The sequence below is a fragment of the Balaenoptera borealis genome (genome assembly GCF_965194805.1).
Source record: "Balaenoptera borealis genome assembly, chromosome: 14".
NCBI classification, from domain to species: Eukaryota; Metazoa; Chordata; class Mammalia; order Artiodactyla; family Balaenopteridae; genus Balaenoptera; species Balaenoptera borealis.
In genome coordinates this window covers 25,715,074-25,743,050 of record NC_138875.1, presented here as the reverse complement: position 1 = coordinate 25,743,050, position 27,977 = coordinate 25,715,074, and the positions used below count along the sequence as shown (strand labels likewise).

Genomic DNA, 27,977 nt, shown 5'->3' with positions numbered 1-27,977 from the left:
ATGAGAATACAGTTGCTCTTCTGTTTTTATTAGTACCTTCTATAGGGTTCCCCTTATGGTTAGAATGTAGAAGACTGTTGGAAAAAACCTTGCTCCTACAATAAGAAAATATCAGAAACACTAAAAAAAATTATATTTTTTACCAAAAAGTGACCCAAAAACTGTAGATCCATTTAAGTCTAAGTGAAGTAGTTTAGAGAAGGATGAGCTCTTCCTATTTAAGTAGAGAGTGGTAACCATTTTCATTGCTGGGAGTATCTGCCAAGTTAGGACATAGACACATGTAGGATTGTACTTGCCAAAGGAGAAACTGGCTGAAATTTTAATGGCCACACACTGGCAACTGGAATCTGAGAAGCCCAACCACAGACACAGTCTTCTTCATTAGACAATTCTAACCCTCATGTCTTTAGCTGAGTAGTACATGGTAGCACAGGAAGTTTCAGGCAAAGGCTGCAAAGCAGTGAGAGATCCTACAGTCTCACCATACTCATATCTGAAAGACCTGCTGAGGTAGGGGACTGCCCCTCCTTCAGACCTGAGGTGATTTGATGTCAAGGATTAAATCATCACCTATTCAACTCAACTCCTAATATATGGAAGAGATTAGATCCCCAACTTAGCAACCAGAGAAAGAAAAGGGTGAGTCTTTCATAAGGAAAATATTATCTATATTACACTCTAGTATTATTTTATATACAATATCCAGCATCCAACTAAAAAAACATGAGACATGCAAAGAAGTAGGAAAAACTGACCCATAATCAAGACTTTAAAGTTAACACAAGCAAAGCTACATATGAACCAGATACTGGACTTATCAGATAAAGAGTTTAAAATGGAAGTTATGAAACTGAAAAACAGATTATCTGAAATGAAGTCACTGAACTGGCATAGAGAAGACCAAAAGTTAGACACACATATACCTTATCACTTGATTTTCAACAAAGAAACCAAGGTAAATCAATGAAAAAAGAAAAGTATCTTCAACTAATGGTGCTAAAACAACTGGACAAATTTCTACAGGAAAAGAAGAGCAGAAATGGAAAAAAAAGATAGGTAAATAAAAAACATTACTTTTCAATTCTTTAAAATAATTTTTTTAAAAACCTCAAAGTCTAAAGCAAAAAATAACATTTGGGGGTTTATACATATTTATAAATAAAATATATGAAAACAGTAGCACAAACGACAGAGGTAGGTGAATGGAATTATAGTGTTGTAAAGTTCCTATATTTCATATGAAGTTGTAAAATATTACAATTTAAGTAACATTCTAAGTAGAAGGTGATGATAGGGGATATACACTGTAATCACGAGAACACTCACTGAGAAAATAATACTAAGTGATACTGCTACAAATTCAAGAGAGTAAACAGAGTGGATTCAAATATAAATATATTTGATTAATCTAAAGAAGTCAGGAAATCAGGAACAGAGGAACAAAAACCAGATGGCACAGACAAAAAAGAAATAGCAAAATGGTAACCCAAACCCAATGATTATCAAGAACTACATTAATTATAAAGGAACTAAATACTCCAATTAAAAGACAATGATTGTTAGATTAAGGAAGACATAAAAAGGTATCCACAACAGACACATTTTAAATATAAAGATGCAGGTAGACCAAAAGTAAAAGGATGGTAAAAGTAAATATACCATACCACCTGTGAAATAAGAATATATGGTGATGTTTATATGAGACACATTTTATAACAAGGGTCACTTCATCAGAAGGACAATTTAAATGTGCACCACTTAATAACAGCGATTCAAAATACATGAAGCAAAAACTGACAGGACTAAAAGGAAAAACAGACAAATCCAAAGCCACAGTTAAGAGACTTTAACACTCCTCTCTGTGAGTGGTATAACAAGTAGAAACAAATCAGACAGAGTCAAGATTTAAACAATACCATCAATGATCCTAAGTGACAGAGTAACACTACAATTGAACAACATTTTTTAAACTATAAATGGAACTCTCATCAAGATAAATAAGCCATGTTGTGGCATAAAATAATTTTTAGTAAATTTCGAAGGACTGAAATCATACATAGTGTATTTGAATCATAATGGAATTAAGTGAGAAATCAATGAACTATCTAGAAAACCCCCATACTTCTAAAAGACCAAACTTCTCAATAATCATGGATCAAAGAAGAAATCGCAAGAGGAATTCAAAAATACTTAAATGATAATAATAATTAAATAACAATGAAAGGGGGGCGTCTTCAAGATGGGGGAGGAGTAAAACATGGAGATCACCTTCCTCCCCACAAATACATCAAAACTACATCTACATGTGGAACAGCTCCTACAGAACACCTACTGAACGCTGGCAGAAGACCTCAGACTTCCCAAAAAGCAAGAAACTCCCCACGTACCTGGGTAGGGCAAAAGAAAAAAGAAAAAACAGAGACAAAAGAATAGGGATGGGACCTGCACCTCTGGGAGGGAGCTGTGGAGGAGGAAAAGTTTCCACATACTAGGAAGCCCCTTCACTGGTGGACACTGCGGGTGGCAGGGGGGGAAGCTTCAGAGCCACGGAGGAGAGCACAGCAACAGGGGTGCGGAGGGCAAAGCGGAGAGATTCCCGCACAGAGGATGGGTGCCGACCAGCACTCACCAGCCTGACAGGCTTCTCTGTTCAGCTGCCGGGGCGGGTGAGGGCTGGGAGCTGAGGCTCGGGCTTTGGAGGTCAGATCCCAGGGAGAGGACTGGGGTTGGCTGCGTGAATACAGCCTGAAGGGGGCTAGTGTACCACAGCTAGCCGGGAGGGAGTCCGGGAATAAGTCTGGAACTGCCTAAGAGGCAAGAGACCACTGTTTCAGGGTGCATGAGGACAGGGGATTCAGAGAAACGCCTAAACGAGCTCCAGAGACAGGCCCGAGCCGCGGCTATCAGTGCGGACACCAGAGACGGGCATGAAACACTAAGGCTGCTACTGCAGCCACCAAGAAGCCTGTGTGCAAGCACAGGTCACTATCCACACCTCCCCACCAGAAGCCTGTGCAGCCCACCATGCCCAGGGTCCCATGATCCAGGAACAACTTCCCCAGGAGAACACATGGTGTGCCTCAGGCTGGTGCAATGTCACGCTGGCCTCTGCCACCACAGGCTCGCCCCTCATTCTGTACCCCTCCCTCCCCCCAGCCTGAGTGAGAAAGAGCCCCCTAATCAGCCGCTCCTTTAACCCTGTCCTGTCTGGGCGGGGAACAGACGCCCTCAGGCAACCTACACGCAGAGGCGGGGCCAAATCCAAAGCTGAACCCCAGGAGCTGTGCGAACATAGAAGAGAAAGGGGAATCTCTCCCAGCAGCCTCGGGAGCAGCGGATTAAATCTCCACAATCAACTTGATGTATCCTTCATCTCTGGATTACCTGAATAGACAACAAATAATCCCAAAATTGAGACGATGGACTTTGGAAGCAACTACAGACTTGGGGTTTGCTTTCTGCATCTAATTTGTCTCTGGTTTTACGTTATTCTTAGTTTAGTATTTACAGCTTATTATCATTGGTAGATTTGTTCACTGATTTGGCTGCTCTCTTCCTTTAAAAATTTTTTTTAATATATATGTATTTTCCTTTTTCTCATTTTGTGAGTATGTGTAAGCTTCTTTGTGTGGTTTTGTCTGTATAGCTTTGCTTTTGCCATTTGTCCTAGGGTTCTGACTGTCCTTTTCTTTTTTTTTTAATATACTTTTTAGCGCTTTTTATCATTGGAGGATTTGTTTTTTGGTTTGGTTGCTCTCTGGTTTCTTTTTCTCTCTTTTTCTTTTTACTTCCTAATTTTTTTATTTTTAATAATTTTTTTCTATTTTGATTATTTTATTTATTTATTTTCTTTCTTTCTTATTTATTCTTCTCTCCCTTTTCTTCTGAGCCATGTGGCTGACAGGGTCTTAGTGCGCTGGCCGGGTGTCAGGCCTGAGCCTGTGAGCTGGGAGAGCCAAGTTCAGGACATTGGTCCACCAGAGACCTCCCGGCCCCATGCAATATCAAACAGGGAAAGCTTTCCCAGAGATCTCCACCTCAATGCTAAGACCCAGCTGCACTCAACAACGAGCAAGCTACAGTGTTGAACACCCTATGCCAAACAACCAGCAAGACAGGAACACAAACCCAACAATTAGCAGAGAGGCTGCCTAAAATCATAAGTTCACAAACACCCCAAAACACACCACTGGATGTGGTCCTGCCCACCAGAAAGACAAGATCCAGCCTCATCCACCAGAACATGGGCACCAGTCCCCTCTATCAGGAAGCCTACACAACCCACTGAACCAACCTTACTCACTGGGAGCAGACACCAAAAACAATTGACTAGATATCAATTACAGGAAAAAAATGTGTAATAAATACAAACACATGGAGGCTAAACAATACACTACTAAATAACCAAGAGATCACTGAAGAAATCAAAGAGGAAATCAAAAAATACCGAGAAACAAATGACAATGAAAACACAATGACCCAAAACCTATGGGATGCAGCAAAAGCAGTTCTAAGAGGGAAGTTTATAGTAATACAATCCTACCTCAAGAAACAAGAAAAATCTCAAATAAACAACCTATCCTTACACCTAAAGCAGAGAAAAAAGAACAAAAAAACCCCAAAGTTAGCAGAAGGAAAGAAATCATACAGATCAGATCAGAAATAAATGAAAAAGAAATGAAGGAAATGATAGCAAAGATCAATAAAACTAAAAGCTGGTTCTTTGAGAAGATAAACAAAATTGATAAACCATTAGCCAGACTCATCAAGAAAAAAAGGGAGAAGACTCAAATCAATACAATTAGAAACGAAAAAGGAGAAGTAACAACTGACACTGCAGAAATACAAAGGATCATGAGAGATTACTACAAGCAACTATATGCCAATAAAATGGAGAACCTGGAAGAACTGGACAAACTCTTAGAAAAGCACAAACTTCCAAGACTGAACCAGGAAGAAATAGAAAATATCAATAGACTAATCACAAGCACTGAAACTGAGACTGTGATTAAAAATTTTCAAATGAACAAAACCCCAGGACCAGACAGCTTCACAGGCAAATTCTATCAAACATTTAGAGAAGAGCTAACACCCATCCTTCTCAAACTCTTCAAAAACACAGCAGAGGAAGGAACACTCCCAAATTCATTCTACGAGGCCATCATCACCCTGATATCAAAACCAGACAAACATGCCACAAAAAAAGAAAACTACAGGCCAACATCACTGATGAACATAGATGCAAAAATCCTCAACAAAATACTAGCAAACAGAATCCAACAGCACATTAAAAGGATCATACACCATGATCAAGTGGGGTTTATCCCAGGAGTGCAAGCATTCTTCAATATACGCAAATCAATCAGTGTGATAAACCACAGTAACAAATTGAAGGAGAAAAACAATATGATCATCTCAATAGATGCAGAAAAAGCTTTCGACAAAATTCAACACCCATTTATCATAAAAACCCTCCAGAAAGTAGGCACAGAGGGAACTTACCTCAACATAATAAAGGGCATATATGACAAACCCACAGCCAACATTGTTCTGAACGGTGAAAAACTGAAACCATTTCCTCTAAGATCGGGAACAAGACAAGGATGTCCACTCTGGCCACTATTATTCAACATAGTTTTGGAATTTTTAGCCACAGCAACCAAAGAAGAAAGAGAAATAAAAGGAATCCAAATCGGAAAAGAAGAATTAAAGCTGTCACTGTTTGCAGATGACATGATACTATACATAGAGAATCCTAAAGATGCCACTAGAAAACTACTAGGCTAATCAATCAATTTGGTAAAGTAGCAGGATACAAAATTAATGCACAGAAGTCTCTTGCATTCCTATACACTAATGATGAGAAACCTGAAAGAGAAATTAAGGAAACACTCTCATTTATCATTGCAACAAAAAGAATAAAATACCTAGGAATAAACCTACCTAAGGAGACAGAAGACCTGTATGCAGAAAACTATAAGACGCTGATGAAGGAAATGAAAGATGATACAAACAGATGGAGAGATATACCATGTTCTTGGATTGGAAGAATCAACATTGTGAAAATGACTATACTACCCAAAGCAATCTAGAGATTCAATGCAATCCCTATCAAACTACCAATAGCATTTTTCACAGAAATACAATAAAAAAATTTCACAATTTGTATGGAAACACCAAAGACCCAGATTAGCCAAAGCAATCTTGAGAAAGAAAAATGGAGCTGGAGGAATCAGGATCCCTAACTTCAGACTATACTAAAAAGGTACAATAATCAAGACAGTATGGTACTGGCACAAAAACAGAAATATAGATCAATGGAACAGGATAGAAAGCCCAGAGATAAACCCATGCACATATGGTCACCTTATCGTTGATAAAGGAGGTAAGAATATACGATAAACCCATGCACATATGGTCACCTTATCTTTGATAAAGGAGGTTAAGAATATACAATGGAGAAAAGACATCCTCTTCAATAAGCAGTGCTGAGAAAACTGGACAGCTCCATGGAAAAGAATGAAATTAGAACGTTCCCTAACACCATACACAAAAATAAACTCAAAATGGATTAAAGACCTAGATGTTAGGCCAGACACTATAAAACTCTTAGAGGAAAACATAGGCAGGACACTCTATGACATAAATCAAAGCAAGGTCCTTTTTGACCCACCTCCTAGAGAAATGGAAATAAAAACAAAAATAAACAAATGGGACCTAATGAAATTCAAAAGCTTTTGCACAGCAAAGGAAACCATAAACAAGATGAAAAGACAACACTCAGATTGGGAGAAAATATTTGCAAACAAAGCAACTGACAAAGGATTAATCTCCAAAATATATAGGTAGCACATGCAGCTCAATATCAAAAACACAAACAACCCAATCCAAAAATGGGCAGAAGACCTAAATAGAAATTTCTCCAAAGAAGATATACAGATTGCCAACAAACACATGAAAGGATTCTCAACATCACGAATTATTAGAGAAATGCAAATCAAAACTACAATGAGTTATCACCTCACACTGGTCAGAATGGCCATCATCAAAAAAATCTACAAACAATAAATGCTGGAGAGGGTGTGGAGAAAAGGGAACCCTCTTGCACTGTTGGTGGGAATGTAAACTGATACAGCAACTACGGAGAACAGTACGGAGGTTCCTCAAAAAACTAAAAATAGGACTACCATACGACAGAGCAATCCCCCTACTGGGCATATACCCTGAGAAAACCATAACTCAAAAAGAGTAATGTACCACAGTGTTCACTGCAGCTTTATTTACAATAGGCAAGACATGGAAGCAACCTAAGCGTCCATCTTAGTGTCAACCTAAGATGAATGGACTAAGAAGATGTGGTGCACATATACAATGGAATATTACTCAGCCATAAGAAGAAACAAAATTGAGTTATTTGTACCACGGTGGATGGACTCATACAAAGTGTAGTAAGTCAGAAAGAGAAAAACAAATACCGTATGCTAACACATACATATTGAATCTTAAAAAAAAAAAAAAGGTTCTGAAGAACGTAGGGAAGAACGTAGACAGGAATAAAGACGCAGACATAGAGAATGGACTTGAGGACATGGGAAGGGTAGGGTGGGAGGAAGTGAGAGAGTGGCATGGACATATATACACTACCAAATGTAAAACAGATAGCTATTGGGAAGCAGCCACATAGCACAGGGAGATCAGCTCGTTGCTCTTTGCCCACCTAGAGGGGTGGGATAGGGAGGGTGAGAGGGAGACGCAAGAGAGAGGACATATGCAGATATATGTTTATGTATAGCTGATTCACTTTGTTATACAGCAGAAACTAACACACCATTATGAAGCAATTATACTCCAATAAAGATGTTGAATAATAATAATAATAATGAAAAATAACTTATTAAAACTTTTGGTATGAAGCTAAAGTAAGGCTTAGAGGGAAATTTAGTTTTAAATGCTTACATTAGAAAAGAATTAATGACCAGTCACTCCCATCAGGAAACTTGCACAAGCCTCTTAGATAGCCTCATCCACCAGAGGGCAGACAGCAGAAGCAAGAAAAACTACAATCCTGCAGCCTGTGGAACAAAAACCACGTTCACAGAAAGGTAGACAAGATGAAAAGGCAGAGGGCTATATACCAAATGAAGGAACAAGATAATACCCCAGAAAAACAACTAAATGAAGTGGAGATAGGCCAGCTTCAAGAAAAAGAATTCAGAATAATGATAGTGAAGATGATCCAGGACCTCGGAAAAAGAAAGGAGGCAAAGATCGAGAAGATGCAAGAAATGTTTAATAAAGACCTAGAATTAAAGAACAAACAAACAGAGGTGAACAATACAATAACTGAAATGACAAACACACTACAAGAAATCAATAGCAGAATAACTGAGGCAGAAGAACGGATAAGTGACCAGGAAGACAGAAAGGTGGAATGCACTGCTGCAGAACAGAATAAAGAAAAAAGAATGAAAAGAAATGAAGACAGCCTAAGAGATCTCTGGGACAACATTAAACACAACAACATACGCATTACAGGGGTTCCAGAAGGAGAAGAGAGAGAGAAAGGACCAGAGAAAGTATTTGGAGAGATTATAATCGAAAACTTCCCTAACATGCGAAAGGAAATAGCCACCCAAGTCCAGGAAGCGCAGCGAGTCCCATACAGGATAAACCCAAGGAGAAACACGCTGAGACACATAGTAATCAAATTGGCAAAAATTAAAAACAAAGAAAAATTATTGAAAGCAGCAAGGGAAAAACAACAAATAACATACAAGGGAGCTCCCATAAAGTTAACAGCTGATTTCTCAGCAGAAACTCTACAAGCCAGAAGGGAGTGGCATAACATATTTAAAGTGATGAAAGGGAAGAATCTACAACCAAGATTACTCTACCCGGCAAGGATCTCATTCAGATTTGATGGAGAAATCAAAAGCTTTACAGATAAGCAAAAGCTAAGAGAATTCAGCACCACCAAACCAGCTCTACAACAAATGCTAAAGAAACTTCTCTAAGTGGGAAACACAAGAGAAGAAAAGAACCTACAAAAACAAACCCAAAACAATTAAGAAAATGGTCATAGGAACATACATATCAATAATTACCTTAAATGTGAATGGATTAAATGCTCTAACGAAAAGATACAGGCTTGCTGAATGAATACAAAGACAAGACCCATATATATGCTGTCTACAAAAGACTCACTTCAGACCTATGGACACATACAGACTGAAAGTGAGGGGATGGAAAAAGATATTCCATGAAAATGGAAATCAAAAGAAAGCTGGAGTAGCTATACTCATAACAGATAAAACAGACTTCAAAATAAAGAATGTTACAAGAGACAAAAACAGACACGACATAATGATCAAGGGATCAATCCAAGAAGAAGATATAACAATCATAAATATATATGCACCCAACATAGGAGCACCTCAATACATAAGGCAACTGCTAACAGCTATAAAAGAGGAAATCGACAGTAACACAATAATAGTGGGGTACTTTAACACCTCACTTACACCAATGGACAGATCATCCAAAATGAAAATAAATAAGGAAACAGAAGCTTTAAATGATACAATAGACCAGATAGATTTCATTGATATTTATAGGACATTCCATCCAAAAACAGCAGATTACACGTTCTTCTCAAGTGTGCACGGAACATTCTCCAGGATAGATCACATCTTGGGTCACAAATCAAGCCTCAGTAAATTTAAGAAAATTGAAATCATATCAAGCATCTTTTCTGACCACAACGCTATGAGATTAGAAATCAATTACAGGGAAAAAAACGTAAAAAACACAAACACATGGAGGCTAAACAATACGTTACTAAATAACCAAGAGATCACTGAAGACATCAAAGAGGAAATCACAAAATACCTAGAGACAAATGACAATGAACACAACGATCCAAAACCTATGGGATGCAGCAAAAGCAGTTCTAAGAGGGAAGTTTATAGCTATACAAGCCTACCTAAAGAAACAAGAAAAATCTCAAGTAAACAATCTAACCTTACACCTAAAGGAACTAGAGGAGGAAGAACAAACAAAACCCAAAGTTAGCAGAAGGAAAGAAATCATAAAGATCAGAGCAGAAATAAATGAAATAGAAACAAAGGAAACAATAGCAAAGATCAATAAAACTAAAAGCCGGTTCTTTGAGAAGATAAACAAAATTGATAAGCCATTAGCCAGACTCATCAAGAAAAAGAGGGAGACGACTCAAATCAATAAAATTAGAAATGAAAAAGGAGAAGTTACAATAGACACCACAGAAATACAAAACATCCTAAGAGACTACTACAAGCAACTCTATGCCAATAAAATGGACAATCTGGAAGAAATGGACAAATTCTTAGAAAGGTATAACCTTTCAAGACTGAACCAGGAAGAAACAGAAAATATGAACAGACCAATCACAAGTAATGAAATTGAAACTGTGATTTAAAATCTTTCAACAAACAAAAGTCCAGGACCAGATGGCTTCACAGGTGAATTCTATCAAACATTTAGAGAAGAGCTAACACCCATCCTTCTCAAACTCTTCCAAAAAATTGCAGAGGAAGGAACACTCACAAACTCATTCTATGAGGCCACCAGCACCCTGATACCAAAACCAGACAAAGATACTACAAAAAAAGAAAATTACACACCAATATCACTGATGAATACAGATGCAAAAATCCTCAACAAAATACTGGCAAACAGAATCCAACAACACATTAAAAGGATCATACACCATGATCAAGTGGGATTTATCCCAGGGATGCAAGGATTCTTCAATATACGCAAATCAATCAATGTGATACACCATATTAACAAACTGAAGAAGAAAAACCATATGATCATCTCAATAGATGCAGAAAAAGCTTTTGACAAAATTCAACACCCATTTATCATAAAAACTCTCCAAGAAGTGGGCACAGAGGGAACTTTCCTCAACATAATAAAGGCCATATACGACAAACCCTCAGCAAACATTATTCTCAATGGTGAAAAACTGGAAGCATTTCCTCTAAGATCAGGAACGAGACAAGGATGTCCACTCTCACCACTACTATTCAACATAGTTTTGGAAGTCCTAGCCACGGCAATCAGAGAAGAAAAAGAAATAAAAGGAATACAAATTGGAAAATAAGTAATACTGACACTGTTTGCAGATGACATGATACTACACATAGAGAATCCTAAAGATGCCACCAGAAAACTACTAGAGCTAATCAATGAATTTGGTAAAGTTGCAGGATACAGAATTAATGCACAGAAACCTCTTGCATTCCTATATACTATTGATGAAAAATCTGAAAGAGAAATTAAGGAAAGACTCCCATTTATCACTGCAACAAAAAGAATAAAATACCTAGGAATAAACCTACCTAGGGAGACAAAAACCTGTATGCAGAAAACTGTAAGACACTGATTAAAGAAACGAAAGATGATACAAACAGATGGAGAGATATGCCATGTTCTTGGACTGGAAGAATCAATATTGTGAAAATGACTATACTACCCAAAGTAATCTGCAGATTCAATGCAATCCCTATCAAATTACCAATGGAATTTTTCCAGAACTAGAACAAAAAATCTTAAAATTTGTATGGAGACACAAAGAACCCTGAATAGCCAAAGCAGTCTTAAGGGAAAAAAACGGAGCTGGAGGAATCAGACTCCCTGACTTCAGACTATACTACAAAATTACAGTAATCAAGACAATATGGTACTGGCACAAAAACAGAAATATAGATCAATGGAACAGGATAGAAAGCCCAGAGATAAACCCACGCACCTATGGTCAACTAATTTATGACAAAGGAGGCAAGGACACACAATGGAGAAAAGACAGTGTCTTCAATAAGTGGTGCTGGGAAAACTGGACAGCTACATGTAAAAGAATGAAATTCGAACACTCCCTAACAACATACACAAAAATAAACTCAAAATGGATTAGAGACCTAAATGTAAGACCGGACACTATAAAACTCTTAGAGGAAAACATAGGAAGAACACTCTTTGACATAAATCACAGCAAGATATTTTTTGATCCATCTCCTAGAGTAATGGAAATAAAAACAAAAATAAACAAATGGGACCTAACAAAACTTAAAAGCTTTTGCACAGCAAAGGAAACTACAAACAAGTCGAAAAGAAAACCCTCAGAATGGGAGAAAATATTTGCAAACGAATCAACAAAGATTAATCTCCAAAATATGTAAACAGCTCATGCAGCTCAATATTAAAGAAACAAACAACCCATCCAAAAATGGGCAGAAGACCTAAATAGACAATTCTCTGAAGAAGACATACAGATGGCCAAGAAGCACATGAAAAGCTGCTCAACATCACTAATTATTAGAGAAATGCAAATCAAAACTACAATGAAGTTTCACCTCACACCAGTTAGAATGGGCATCACCAGAAAATCTCCAAACAAGAAATGCTGGCGAGGGTGTGGAGAAAAGGAAACCCTCTTGCACTGTTGGTAGGAATGTAATTGATACAGCCACTATGGAGAACAGTATGGAGGTTCCTTAAAAAACTAAAAATAGATTTACCATATGACCCAGCAATCCCACTACTGGGCATATACCCAGAGAAAACCATAATTCAAAAAGACACATGCACCCCAATGTTCATTGCATTACTTACAATAGCCAGGACATGGAAACAACCTAAATGCCCATCGACAGACGAATGGATAAAGAAGATGTGATACATATATACAACGGAATATTACTCAGCCATAAAAAGGAACGAAATTGAGTCATTTGTAGAGACGTGGATGGATCTAGAGACTGTCATATACAGTGAAGTCAGTCAGGAAGAGAAAAACAAATATCGTATATTAATGTATATATGTGGAACCTAGAAAAATGGTACAGATGAACCAGTTTGCAGGGCAGAAACTGATACACAGATGTAGAGAATGTATGGACACCAAGGGGTGAAAGTGGGGGGGGGGGCGGGGCGGGAGGGGGTGATGAATTGGGAGATTGGGATTGACATATATACACTAATATGTATAAAATGGATAACTCATAAGACACTGCTGTGTAAAAAAATAAATAAAATAAAATAAATAAATAATGTATAGACGCTCAGACAAAAAAAAAAAGAATCAATGGAAAAAAATACAAAAGAATCAATGACCTAAATTTAAACTACAAGGGTCTAAAACGACCACATTAAATGGGACGTAAGTAGAAGAAAACAATGCAGAATAGAAATAAATCAAGCAGTAAAAAGGCAAACACAAGAGAAAAGTTTAAGAAGCCAAAAACTGGTTCTTTAAAAATATTAACTGATAAAGCCCCTGCAAGACTTATCAAGAATAAAAGAGAAAAGTCAAACTATCAACATTTTAAGTAAAAACTGGGTCATCAAGATTTACTTGATCTTGCAGACAAGAGGATAACAGAATATTAGAAATAACTTTATAGCAATAAAATCTACCATTCACATGAAATGAACAAAATATCTTGTAAGACACGAGTTAGCACACCAACACAAAAAATTGAAAATCTAAATAACTCTCAATTAAAAAAACCCTTCACTATAAAAGATGGCTTCTCTGGTAGAAGTTATCAAGTGTTTAAGGAAGAATTAATTCCAATCCTATGCAAAGTCTTTCAGAAAATATTAGAAAACCTCATCCAATATATTTTGATTCCAGCATAATTATGATATTGAAACTACAGAAAAACATTACAAGAAAACTAAAGACCAAAATCTCTCATAAACATAGATGTGAAAATCCTTTTAAGAACATTAACAAATTAAATTTGTAAATATTTTAAAAGTATAATTTATCACAACCAAATAAGGTCAAAATTGGTTATTAGAAAAATCATTTAGTGGAATTCACTCAAAAAGAGTAAAACTGTATTATCCTCTCAATAGATGCAGAAAAATTATGGGCAAAATTCCACAGCCACTCATTACAAACACTCAGAACACTAGGAACAGAATGGAAAATCCTCAATCTGATAAAGATAATCTATTAAAAATCTGTAATTAACATTTTACTTATTGGGGGAATTATTAAATGTACTCCCCCAATGATCAAGAACAATGCAAAAATATCCATTCTTAGTATTTCTATTCAACAGTTTACTGTAGGTCTTACCCAGAACAGAAAAAGAAGAAAGCTTAAAGATTAGAAAGCAAGAAGTAAAACTGTCTTTATTTAAGAGATGACAAGGTATCATATATAGAAAATCTTAGGAATCTACAGAATACTAGATACAAAAAGTGATTTTAGCAAAGTTCAGGAAAAAAGACCAACATACAAAAATCAAATTTTATTCTATATCCTAGGAAAAAACAATTAAAAATAAATTGAAAAAGAAACATTTACAATAGCACGAAAAGGTTAAAACAGTGAAGAATGCATCTAATGACAGAAATGCTATATATCTATGCTAAAAACTGTAAAACATGGCACAGATGGCATAGCCAATAAGACCACTACCTTAAAGTTCTCAAACCTGACCCTCCATTCTTGACAAATAACCTTATTTTCCTATTTTATTTAGAAGATCCTAATCATGAAGATGAAACTGCTTCTGCTTCTGGATCTCAGTCCCTCAATTTACTTCTAATTTTCATGCAATCAACTTTCTTCCTTTTTCTTAATGGTTAATTCATCCTTTTATATTTTCTTTAAATATACTCACATAGTATTTACTGTAAGTTAGGAACATTTAACTTCTTTACAAAAATTAACTATTAACAACCCTATGGGTTTGGTACTATAATTATTCCTAATTTACAGATAAGGAAACTGTGTGCCTAGGTCATCTAGCTAGTATATAGTAGAGGGACAATTCAAACTCAGGTAGTCTAGTTCACAGTCCAACCATACTATCCTGCCGCCATGCATTTGGTTAGAGAAGCTGTCTCCTAAGTGGGGTATGTGAACCTTGTCTACGGGTATACAAAATGACTGGCTTGCAAGAAAAAAAAATTAGAACTAAATCAAACTTATATTTCCTGTGATGTTCAGCCTACTCCTTAATGTCCACAAACTTTAAAGAATGAAGGCTTGGCCAGAGAAATTTTAAAAAAAAGAAAAAGCAAAGCAAAAAATAACAGGTACTTGTTCATACAGTTTTGTATTCTGCATTATTTGTCCTATGGTTATTTGTTTGTTTGTTTGTTTATATTTATTCTTATTTATTTATTTGGGGGGGGAGGGTCACGCAGCTGGATCTTAGTTCCCCGACCAGGGATTGAACCCGTGCCTCCTGCAGTAGAAGCGGAGTCCTAATTACTGGACCGCCAGAGAATTCTCCTCTGGTTACCCTTTTTATTTTTTTTTAAATTTATTTATTTTTTTGGCTGTGTTGGGTCTTCGTTTCTGTGCGAGGGCTTTCTCTAGTTGCAGCGAGCGGGGGCCACTCTTCATCGCGGTGCGCGGGCCTCTCACTGTTGCGGCCTCTCTTGTTGCAGAGCACAAGCTCCAGACGCGCAGGCTCAGTAGTTGTGGCTCACGGGCCTAGTTGCTCCGCGGCATGTGGGATCCTCCCAGACCAGGGCTCGAACCCGTGTGCCCTGCATTGGCAGGTGGATTCTCAACCACTGCACCACCAGGGAAGCCCCTCTGGTTACCCTTTTAAAAAATATTAACTCCTTCTATTTCAAGCAGAGCTTGAAAGATCAATTTAATTATGTCCTTCCCTCAGGGAAGGTATGGACCAGAGTTTAAAAACAGGTTAATTTTGTTCTAAATTGGGACCCTGCATCAGTCAGAAAATTCTTCCCATGGCACTGAGAGAACAATAGATAGCAGGTAGAAGACTGGTATTTAAACCAACTTTTAGCATCTCATGAATCAAATATTCACACTGTCACTGTCATTATAGTAAATAATTTTAAATGTGTCATTTTGAAAAAGACAGTAACATTTCCCCCACTGAAACAGAATTAGAAATATTAGGTTACGTTCAAAGCTAGCCCCAAAACATTGAATTCATTTTAGTTGATTCAGCTTATTATCCACTTTTAGATTTTGACCATTATCATAACCAATGATTATATTCATCTTATTGTTCTTCCCATGTTTCAGCTATATTATAGAATAGGCATTTGTGCACTAATTGGAATCCTTATGGCCTTTTGCGCCTGGCTTCTTTCACCTAATATAATGCTTTCAAGGTTCATCAATGTTGTAGCATGCATCAGTACTTCATTCCTTTATATGGTTGAATAACATTCCAACGTATGGATATAACTCATTTAATTTATCCATTAATCATTTGATAGATAGTTTGGGCTGTTTCCAATTTTGGGCTACTATGAATAATGCTTACATGAACATTTGTTTACAAGTTTAATGTGGACATGGGTTCAATTTTCTTGGGTGAAATTGCTGGGTCATATTGTTATACTATATTTAACTTTGAGGAATAGCAAATCTTTCCAAGGTAACTGAACCATTTTACATTCCCATTAGCAACATATGAAGACTCCAACTTCTCCGATCTTCATTGAGACTTCCTCCTTTTTTGATTATAGCCATTCTAGAGGGTGTGAAGTGATATGTCATTATGGTTTTGATTTGCATTTCCCTGATGATTAACGATGTCATTAGGGCGTATTTTTATTGGCATTCATTTCTAAGTGTCACAGTAGCAACTGTCCATCATGGGGCAAAAAGGAACATGACTGATTTAGGAATACAGTTCTTCGACACACATGCATGTCTTAGGAAGATATATTCGGAAATCCAAACGTCATTTGCAGTAAGATATTTGCATTAAGATGTATAATATGGGGAATTCCCTGGAGGTCCAGTGGTTAGGACTCTGCGCTTTCACTGTGAGGGCAGGGAACTAAGATCCCACAAGCTGCACGGCCAAAAAAAAAATGTTTTTTAAAAACATACGATATGTTATTTCTAATGATCATCATCTACTTTTCTTGGTTATCTACTATTTTGAAAAGCTATAAGTATGATTAGCTATAGCAGAAACTTCTTCACTTGGGAGTCTAAATAATGGAAGAATTTAAACAACAGAATTATTGTAAAAGCCAACCACCCCAGCCCCCCGCCATGCAAAAAATAACTTAAATTATCATAACTGCAGAATGCTTTAGTATAAACTGTGTAGAAAAGCGGATGCTATAATTTGGGAGGTTGTGATATTAAGGTGTCCAATCCTTAAGATATAACCAGGGTGGAATAGATCAAAACATATAATTACAATGACATCACAGCTATTTCACTGGTAACCTATTAGTTCTGATGGGTTATATACATTTTATTACATAACAACTGTTTTAAAGCTTTGATGTGTGTAATATCTATTACACGTCAATTTTTTCTTCATTGTGTTTGAAGTTGGTAGCTAAATATTAGAAATTAATTGCATTAGGTCAGGTACAATATACAAGGTATTTTGTATAAACAATCTACTATAATTCAGAACTCACTAGTAAGTTAAAAGAGCACTGAAAAGCTGATCCCCATCTCTTACTTCCAAGTTCCTCTGAAAGCCTGTTATTGGGCTAATTAATTAGAATCTTTCATCACAAAGACATTTATTCATAGAGTACCTAAAACTTTAAACAGAAGCACAGAATATCAATATTTTAAAAAGAAAAGTGAGTGTTCTCCAATTTTTATTTGTTTACTCTAATAAGAGAAAATTCTAACAATTATTCTGCAGAGTAGCATATGTTAATCTTTCACTGACTCCTCTCTCTGAAGATTCAAATATGATTAAATCACGATGATTCTTTCTTTGATATGTCCCAACTTCTCTAAATGTAAGGGTTATGAATAACTCTAGTGAGTTTCCAACAAGGCAAAAATGTGTATCTAATTACTGAGGAATTTTGAAAAATATTTTTACCTGTATCCATACTTTGGTTCAACTGTTGATCACTTGTTTCTCCATCTTCACTGATATATCCAGGAGGTGGCGTTTCTAAAAAAGTTTAGAACAAATCACGTACAGGTTCAATTTAATCTCATCGCCTTTTCTCCCAGCTACCAAAGACAACCAACAAGTCACTCCAAATAACATATCAATGTTATATAACATCTCTATAAAAAGCAATATTGGATACTGAGGGCTTATGATTCAGGTTCTGATCCAAACCTTATAGGTGAAACCTTAAAACTTACTTGTAATATAATTGAGCTCTCTGTGCATATTTTCTTAGCTATTATTTACATATTTGGCTCATTGTCATATGTGTATTTTCTGGGGCAAAGCCAAAAATATAACTTCAAAGATGCCTCAGTTCCGATCGGTATGTTTCAAAGAAAGTAGTACCCATAATTATTATTATTTTTTAACCTAATGGCCATCATAGATGGGTACTTAGAGATGATTAAAGGACACACAACACAGGCACACAAGATTTTGGATTACAAAATAATACAGGCTTACATCTTACATTAGGTTCTATAGGGCAAAATATGGTAATATAGTTCAGGAATGGTCTAGCTTGAATTCTACCTAAAAAGTGTATTGCTCCATGATTGCTAACCAGTAAATCCTGAATGCTTGAGGCAGAAAATTAAATTCAAATACAGACTACTACACAAAACTGAGGCAAACTACTTCCTGAAAATACTTAAGATTCTAATGTGTCATTTCCAATATGGTTTATGAACAAAATGTTTATATTCAGGAAGCATCTGAATATCTGAATAAGCTTCATGTAAAATAAAAACATTTATACAATATTACCAATTATAATTTCAAGGAGGAAAAAATAAGTTTAAATGATGTGGGTTAAATAAAGGCTTCCTTCATAAACTTTTTACAATCTCTCTTCAATAAGCTAACTATAAATTTTAACTTAAGTATCAAACTTTTCATTTTAAGTGTCAGTGCCCCCAAATTTTTAATATAAGAATAAAATAAATTCCTTCATACACTCAAACAACAAAGAATACAAAAATAAGAATAATACATACCATTACGTGCTATTGCAAAAGTTAAAGCAAATAAAAAAAAAGAGCTAAACTTTGCCCGTTTAACCACTCATCTCTCAAAGGTCTAAAGAGGAAGAAATACTGAACTGTTAAATATGTTATCCTTTTTCATTTTTCTCCATTATTAGTTATCTATAAAATAATAGACAACAAAGGTACTAGTGTTTTGGAGGAAATGTTAAAATTTCTTTCGGAATGGAATAAAAAGTGAATCCCAAGGTTTTGCTGTCAGTTGGAGTGGGTAAAGCCCCACTGTCCAGAAAAGCAGATAGGTGTAATCCACTTGTGATTTTCTACTCTGTAAAATGCCCAAATCTAAACAAGTAAAGATAACAGGGAAAATAAGCCCAAACATCTCCACAAGTGAAAGCCACTAAACATTCTAACATCCTCCATATAATTATTGGGTAGGTGTCTTGCAAGAGTGTATGCTTATACCTCAGTTTCCTAAGTATTGTTGAATTATACTAATTCCCACATCAGAGACTTAAGTACCCCCTCACTCAAAACACTACCCACACGTAACCACTTCCAGTCAAATTCTTCTCCCTACAAAATGCCCTTTGTTCATCCTCCTTCCCCTCACCCTGGCCCCCATTCTCCACAACAACGTCTTTGCCCTGTCCTCCTAACTTCTCAAAATGTTTGTTTCCCAGCTACCCAAAAAACAGCTTTAAATCTTCTTTTGGAATAAAACAGTAATAAAAGAAAAAGGCATTAAAATAATCAGAAAACACTTTCTAACCTTAAAATAAGCTATTTTTAAAAATCCTTCCTTTTCCTTATGTTTTCAAAATTATCTCCAATGAACAAGCATTATTTCCATGATGAGACAAAGCAATTTTTTAAATACAGTTGAAACTCCAAGTTCCTTACATATTTTCAGTTGTATAAAATAAACATAAGAGTGGAATAGATAAATATTACACAAGGAGAAAAACGACACTAAAAAAATCCAATGTATAGCTAAATGCTCCGTCTTATATCTTTAGTTTGTGCTAGGAAAAAAAAAACCAAAAAAAAAAAGGAAACAGACAAAAAAGGAAGAAATTATTAGCTGTTCTCCTAACAAACAGTGAAAACTAAAAGAGTAGTTTCCATATCATGGAATATTACTGGACATATAATATAATAGAGCAGAATGTGAGAACCATGCAGTTCATTTATTTATCAGCATTACTGAGTCCCAGATGAAAAAAGGAACTAAAATAAGAGGTCTTCTGATTTTCAGCACAACATACGTGTTGCTATGTCTGTAGAACTAAAAATTCAAAAAAGCCAAACCATAATTTATTAATACTTGAACGTTTATGAACAAAATTTGTATCTATCCCAAATTTTAGGAGATTCTGAGGCAAAAATACCTGGGATATAATTACTCTGTGGCTCAATTCCTGCTGGGAAATTAGTGTTTTCTGGAATGGAGTGGGTATAATCATCCAGAGGTGGTAGTTCTGTTAAGATCTCAGTATGCCGTGGCACTAACACCGGAGGCAAAACTAAAAGAGTAAAAGAAATCCAAGTCAATGGCAGAGCAAAGGGGAGGATGACACCTGTATTAAAAGTTTTCATTAATTTTTGAAGTTTAGGATCCACCTACTTGGTATTATTTGGCTATTGAGAAATTGACAAACCTGATTATGATTTTAACTTGTCATGTAGTCCACAATCTAAATCTCCAAGTCCCAATTTATCTTGTACTTTTGGGGACAAAGTGATCCTGGTAATATTATATTACTATAGAACTATAGAAGTTCATAAATCCTCATTGGGAAGGTTGCAGAAAGATTTGTAAAATCAGATTTGGGGTATTTTTTGAAAATATAGCTGTATTCTTTTAGAAAGTTTCAAGTATACAGCTAAGTAAATTGAAAGTCCTGCTATGAGTTTTACCGAACTGCTTAGATGCAAATGATGTCATTAAAGTACATCAAAAAAACAAAGAGCAAAATTACTGAAAACAGGTAGTGCAGCAGACAAGTAATAAGACATATCACTCAGTTCTAAGCAGACTGTGTATCTGTGGGATTAGAATTTCCTAGATACGTACTTTGATGTGAAATGTTTGCTATTCCAAGAAACTAAGATATCTCTCCCTCTAAGATATATTTTCCCATAACATGTGTTAAAAAACTTTAAAGTATTTTTAACTACTGCCAAAAAATATACTGAATTTAAGGTAACTTATTAGAGTTTTATACCAAAATTTCCCTGGGTCAATTAGGTATAAGAGTACCTAATACACTTAAGTTGAACTTAAGTTCAAGCATTTAATTAAAACAAGGGGAAAAAAATCTACTTTTCCTACCTGGTGTCTCAACTCTCTGGTAGTGGTAAGGGTTTACACAGACTTCATCCTTTTTAAGATTAAAAGCATATTCGCAGTTTTCAATTGCCTTGAGTTCATGATGACTGTGAAGATCAGGCCAGCGCCATAATCGGCAATATATTACATGCGGCAGTCCTTTCCGATGAGATACCTGAAGACGACCATCAAGAGACCTATTGGGAAGCAAGGGAAAAGAAAGGTGGGAACTTTAAAAAAAATAAATGTACTCAATTGGGATAAATTAGTACAGTAAGAGCATAAAGAAAGGAATGACAGACGTTTAGTTAGTTTTAGTGAGTACAAGGAAGAAAAATGTGTTATCTAATGGATCTCATATAAAAGTAAGCAGCAACACTAGGGTATGTTTCTTATAAATATGCTACATAAATGACTCAAATGTCAATGAACAGGTAACCGCTTAGGGAAAAAGTGATTTTTTTAAAAAAAGTATCATATAGCTATACTTGAAAAACTTCTGTCAACAACTTTCATCTTTAGTGAATCAAACTCTTATTTAGGGAGGCTTTTAAGGGCATTATTTCTGTAGGTGACAGAATTATCAAAAAAAAGAACTAGTGTGAAGAATGATAAATACCAACAATGATGTAAAAGTAACTTACTAAAACTAATGTAACTCATTACCCAGTTGTGACTGTTTTGAGTACTGAGGTATATTTCTATACAGCTCACACATAAATGCAGATGGTGATGAATATGATGAGATGAAATGGACCAATACCAATATGCTCAAAAAAGAGAATAAGGTGATAAAAAAAAAAGAAAACATAAAAACGAGTTCGCCTGGCATTAATTGTGATATAAGGGGTTCAGTAAATAAGTATGTACTTATTAGTATACAGATGAGATTTAGATGATAGCAAGAAATTTAGCAAAAACTGGTTATGTATCTACTTAAAAATTAGGCCAACAACAGATTATAATCTAACCTCACACTAAAATGAGAATATAGTTATCAAAGTTTCTATTCTTTAGGGGATGCAATAATTTAAAAAAGATTCAAAACTAGAATTTCATTGATAAAACATCAGCTGAAACATTTAATATATTTTTAATACTGGCAAGCAGTTATTTTAAATGCCATGCCTTATTTTACATTAAGGAAACATCCAAGGCAAAATTATACTAAGCAACCCACTATAGGTCTTCCAAAACACCCTCCCTCCCACAAGATCTCTAGGATTCGATAGAGGGCAGAATATTCACCTGGTTTGTTCAGAGAAGCTGTAAAGGCCTGTTGTATCCCACTGATCTATCGTATTTGGTGTACTCAGTCCCCAAATTTCAGAGCAAGTGCTGTGCATAAATTGAAAAACAAAAAATTGATGTGAACATGGAAGCATGGTTATTCAAATTACCATGATGTAAAACATGGAAAATGTACAGAATACTTCCTTCACCCAGAAAATATACATTGCTTCACTTTTTCACAGGCATTTAGTGCTGGTTTCTATATTTTCTATATGAAGGAAGCCAATAAAATGGAACATGTGACTCCAGATAAGTTATGATTATGTTTTTAAAATGTGAACACCAATGCTCTCTGGCTTAATGAAATCATACCTATGCCTTTTCCAATTTCTTCTACTCACAACAAAGGATCCTATGCCATTAGCCTTACTAACAGTGCTTCATTTTATAACCCAGTTTTTTAAAAAAACTTATCTAAAAATGGATGTCAACTAGTATTTTTAATATAGGTAAAATTCCAATTGAAATAGACATATACCCACAGTTAAGATTTCCAGGTTATTTGTTTGAGATACATATATATTCAGTTTTACTGAAAATTATTATTGCTCTCTTATTACTGTAAAGGACAAGGAAATGGATTTTGAAGTCATTCTAGCACAGCATACTACCTTAAAAGTTTTAAGAAATTGCTATGAGGACTAAAGATACATGAAAGGACAAAATTCATAAAAGATAGTATGAATATGACAAAGTTGCTATATCTAGTTTTTCTCATTAATACACCTGAAAGGCATACACCAGAAAGACCTCAAAATTTTTCTTCCACATTTCTTTCCAGAACAAGGGCAGCCCAGAGATAAGTCTGCCTATTTTCCCTGCCACCACTTCATCTGTGGGAGAAGAGAAGAAAACGAGAAAAGAACAGGAGCTTAAAAACAGTCTGGAATGGAACTAATGACAGCCAAAGGGGTCTCAGTTATAAGTCATACTTTTAAAATTAGAGTCAAAAGATAATTTCTGAAACTCTATTCCATTTCTTACATATTACAAAATCATCAAAATTTAAAGGAAGAGAAAGAAATACTTCAAAACAACTTCTGAAAATCAAATTAAACAACTGGTTAAATTCCAGATGTATACTTTGCTAATGAGCTAACTCAATCAGCATTTCAAAGGGCACTGGTGAAAACTGCTGTCTTCCTGTGGCTGGACAACACATCAAGTGGGCTGCCGGGCTTCAGGGCTTCAGGGCTTCAGGGCTTCAGGGCTTCAGGGCCTTTTGCACAGTCACTGGGCTGCAGAAACATTTCACACCATACTTTGGAGGCTACAGTAAGTATAATACTGGATGGTTTTTAAAAATACATTTTCAGACACTTTCCAGCAGCTTTCTGAGACATTTTACAGATTCTCTTGGTTTTTAGGCTTCTAACTTCCACTTCTCAGACTACAAAAGTCAGAAAAAAACAAACTGGAGGATAATTCAGACCTTTCCTTTTTTCCCAAAGGTGTACTGACTAAACAACCATGACATAAATGGTTCTTTAATTCGGATATTTATCAAATATCTACTGGAAACATACAGCACCATGTAGTTTAAAACACAATAAAATCAACTAAATTCTAGAGTCTCATTAATCTGTATTTAAACCTCAGAAGGAACAGTATGCATCTTACTCTTCTCTCTTTGAAAATAATTTGAGGAAAAAGATTGATAAAAGAGAAGATAATGAGGCTATTCTGCTCTTATGAGACTAAAATGAACATTTCACTCAAGTAACTCTGGAACTGACATGAGAACCAGAATGTAATAGGGCATGAAGAGCTTAAGTTGTGCTTTATTCAAGCCTTGAAATATATCAGAGAACAATACGCAGTAGTTGTTAAAAACATGCAATCAATGTAGAGGCAGAAGACCTAAATCCCAACTCTAACTCGGCCACTTTCCCATTGCCATCACAGGGTATATTTAAGCCCCAGTTCTATTGATCATTATAATCTCTCTCTCACAAATTAGAAGGCTTATTTAAAAATAATAAATTTGCTTCTATCAAGTAAAATTTTTCCTTGTTTATATAAAAAAATTTTTTTAAAGAATCAATTTATAACAAAATATACAAAGCACCTAGAATAAATGTAATTAGAAATGTGTCAAAACTACACCAAGAAACATTTTAATTATTACTAAAGAACAGAAAAATCAACTGAGCAAAGAGAAAAACATACATCTTCCTAGACAGGAAGATAACATCATAGCGATATCAGTTCTGACAAATTTATATATTTGATGCACTCAATAAAAATTTTAAAAAATTGTTTAAGGGGCTTCCCTGGTGGCGCAGTGGTTGAGAATCTGCCTGCTAATGCAGGGGACATGGGTTCGAGCCCTGGTCTGGGAAGATCCCACATGCCGCGGAGCAACTAGGCCCGTGAGCCACGACTACTGAGCCTGCGCGTCTGGAGCCTGTGCTCTCCAACAAGAGAGGCCACGATAGCGAGAGGCCCGCGTACCGCGATGAAGAGTGGCCCCCGCTTGCCGCAACTAGAGAAAGCCCTCGCACAGAAACGAAGACCCAACACAGCCAAAAATAAATAAATAAAAATAAATTAAAAAAAAAATTGTTTAAGACCCTGATAAAACTACCTGAAATATAATGTATCAAAATAAACAAGAATGACCAGGAAAACTCTGACAAAGAAGAAACTGGCCGTACCAGATCCTGAAACACATTATAAATCCTCAGTAATAGAAATAGTATGCAATTAACAAAAGAATACACAAACAAAACAGAATAGAGGTTCTGCCAGTAGAGTAGCCTCAATTAGGCAAATCTTCCTTTGGATAAAAATGAGAACCTCTGAACAAAATATAATAAAATTAACTATTTGAAAATATAATAAAATCAACTATTTGATAACAGTGGAGAGAGACCAAAAACAGATACAAATTGAAGGGAAGTCAGCCTTTGTAAGGGGGGAACTGCACTGGATGAGAGCTGCATTTGTGTGGCTCTATATCCAAAGGCACCCCACAGTGTAAGCTACCCAGGGCAACTAGACCTTAAGCAGAAAACAGCAGTTTTAAGGACCTGCAGAATCAGAGGGTGGATTTGGGGCTGCCGGAAAGGCTGGAAAGAGAAGAGGGAAATCCCATAATGAAGGAAGCCACGAAGGGAAAGAAAAATCTGAATAGGAGTATGAACTCTGCCCAGACCCTTAAACTATGCATGTGGGAGAGACTGTGGAGGCCTGCTGAAAACCAGTGCTTGAAAGTCTGAAAGAACTAAGCTGAGATTTCAGCTGTTCCTTTTCTAAGAGGCAGTTTGGACTCTGAGGTCACCCAAAACTATCTGTTAGAACAAAAATCAACATCCTTCAGAGAAAGATAAGAGAATTTAGCCTCTAAAATATTTTGTCCCAAATATCCAGTATAAAAATCACAAAATACTAAACATGTGAAGAAATAAGAAAATGTTACCCCCAGTAAAAACAGACCCCCAAGATGAATTAACAGACAAGAATTTTAAAGTAACTATTATGAATATGTTCGTGGACTTAATGAACAGATGGGAATCTCAGCTGAGTAATGGAAACTATAAAAACAAATTAAATGAAAACTCTAGAACTGAAAATTACAAAATCAGAAATTAAAAATTAACCTGATGGTTGGAGAAGACAGAAGAGTTGGTGAATTTGAAGATGGATCAATAGAAATTATCTTATCAGAACTGAAATAAAAGACTGAATAACAAAATAAACAGTCTCGGTAACATGTGCAGTCCCAGAAAGAGGGGAAGCAAGAACAAACAAGAAAAACATTTTGAAATAACAATGGCTGAAAAATCTTCAACTTCAGTGAAAAACTAAACTTAAACTTCCAAGAAACTCAGTGAATACCAAGCAGTTTAAATACAAAACAAACAACCAAAAACATATTGGGCATATCACTGTCAAACTCTTAAAAACAAAAGATGAAAAGAAAATCTTTAAGCTGGTGAGAAGCATAAAAACTCTCAGCACAAAGGACTCCATCCAAACCCCTGCAGTTAGAGACGTGACCAAACTCTAACATGGTTTCTAGCAACCTAAAGCCTCGTCCCTGGTGTGACCCAGACCCTTCTGAGTTCCTGCCTGGAAAAGCTCAAGGCTGCCAAAAGAATTTACCATTTGCTCCAGCCAATACTGGTCCATAGGCCCCTGATCTCCTTTTCCTAGCGCATCTATTTAAAAAGCTTACAATTGTAAATCCTTCCTGTCTCTTTGAAATGTATACATGACTCCTACAACTCAGGAGTGGAGGACCTGAAAACCATTCCTTTGAAATGTAACCAATCACCAGGAAAAAATGGGGTCTCCATCTTCCAGTCTGCCCTCTGAGAGAAGGCAGAAGTTTAACTTCCGATAAATGCCATTTAGCAGACACAGATGGCCTAAATCACACGGACACTGACCAAACCTCGTACCCACTTTTTGGGTAATTTTTCACTTCCCTGACTCTGTTCCAGACCCCACTCATCACCCCCTTGCTACTCCCTCATTCTCCCAGTCACCTCTGTGCAAACTGGAATTGGGCTCAGATCTTACCCCTACTGGAATGGTTACTGAATAAAATCTGTTTTTACCACTTTTAACCAACAATGTGCAGTTTTGTTTAACTTTGACAGCAGCCAAACCAGAGCAATTTATACATGTAAAGGCATAAAGACGTGAATAACAATTTCTCATCAGAAACAATGGAAGCCAGAAGATAATGGAACAGCAGCTTTAAAGAGCTGCAAGGAAAAAACAAAAAAACCCTCAACCTAAAATCTATAATCAACAAAAATATCCTTCATAAAAGAAGTCAAAACAAAAATGTGTTCAGATAAACAAAAACTGAGAGACTTCTAGCGGACTTTGCACAAAGAAATGCCTAAAGGAAAATTCTTCAGGATAAAGAAATGACAACAGATGAAAACTCTAAATCAGGGGGAAATTTTTTTAAAAAACTAGAAAGTATAGGTATGTAAGTAAATATAAAAGATAATATTCTGTTCGTCTCTTAATTTCTACAAAAAGGAGATGACCAACTACAGAAAAAAACTGTAACTCTAAAAGCATGTAGTGTAATTTATGACAATGGCAGCAGAAGCAACAAGAGGTGTTTAAAAACCACTACATTATTGCAAAGCTAAAGATGCATATTGTCGCTGTGAAAGCAACTCCCCCACACACAAAGGGCAAAAGAGATGTAACTAAAGAGTATATAGAAAACTAAAATGAAATACTAAAAAATAAGCCCAAAGGAAAGAAAGGAGAAAAGAACAAAAAACAGATAACCAAAAACAGAGTAAAGAGTAAAACAAAGAGTAAGTCCAACCCATCAATGATAACGTTATACATAAATACACCACATACTCCAATAAGCCGGAGACTTGTCAGAATGAATACAGGATGCAAAATGTCTACAAAAAAAGATGTACTTTAAATATAATATAT

General features: G+C 35.9%; 1 protein-coding gene across 5 annotated transcripts in view; it reads right to left on the bottom strand.

Moving 5' to 3' along the window:
- SMAD2 (SMAD family member 2) overlaps positions 1–27,977 on the bottom strand; it is a 107,731-nt gene that overhangs the window by 25,232 nt on the left and 54,522 nt on the right. For 4 of the 5 annotated variants that reach the window (XM_082354602.1, XM_082354604.1, XM_082354601.1 and 1 more), the window contains 4 exons: positions 22,512–22,601; positions 21,267–21,460; positions 20,323–20,457; positions 17,865–17,939 (listed from right to left, as the gene is read on the bottom strand). In XM_082354602.1, the coding sequence (XP_082210728.1) occupies positions 17,865–17,939; positions 20,323–20,457; positions 21,267–21,460; positions 22,512–22,601 (494 nt within the window). The remainder of the gene's footprint in view (positions 1–17,864; positions 17,940–20,322; positions 20,458–21,266; positions 21,461–22,511; positions 22,602–27,977) is intronic. The other variant, XM_082354605.1, reaches the window with a different exon arrangement.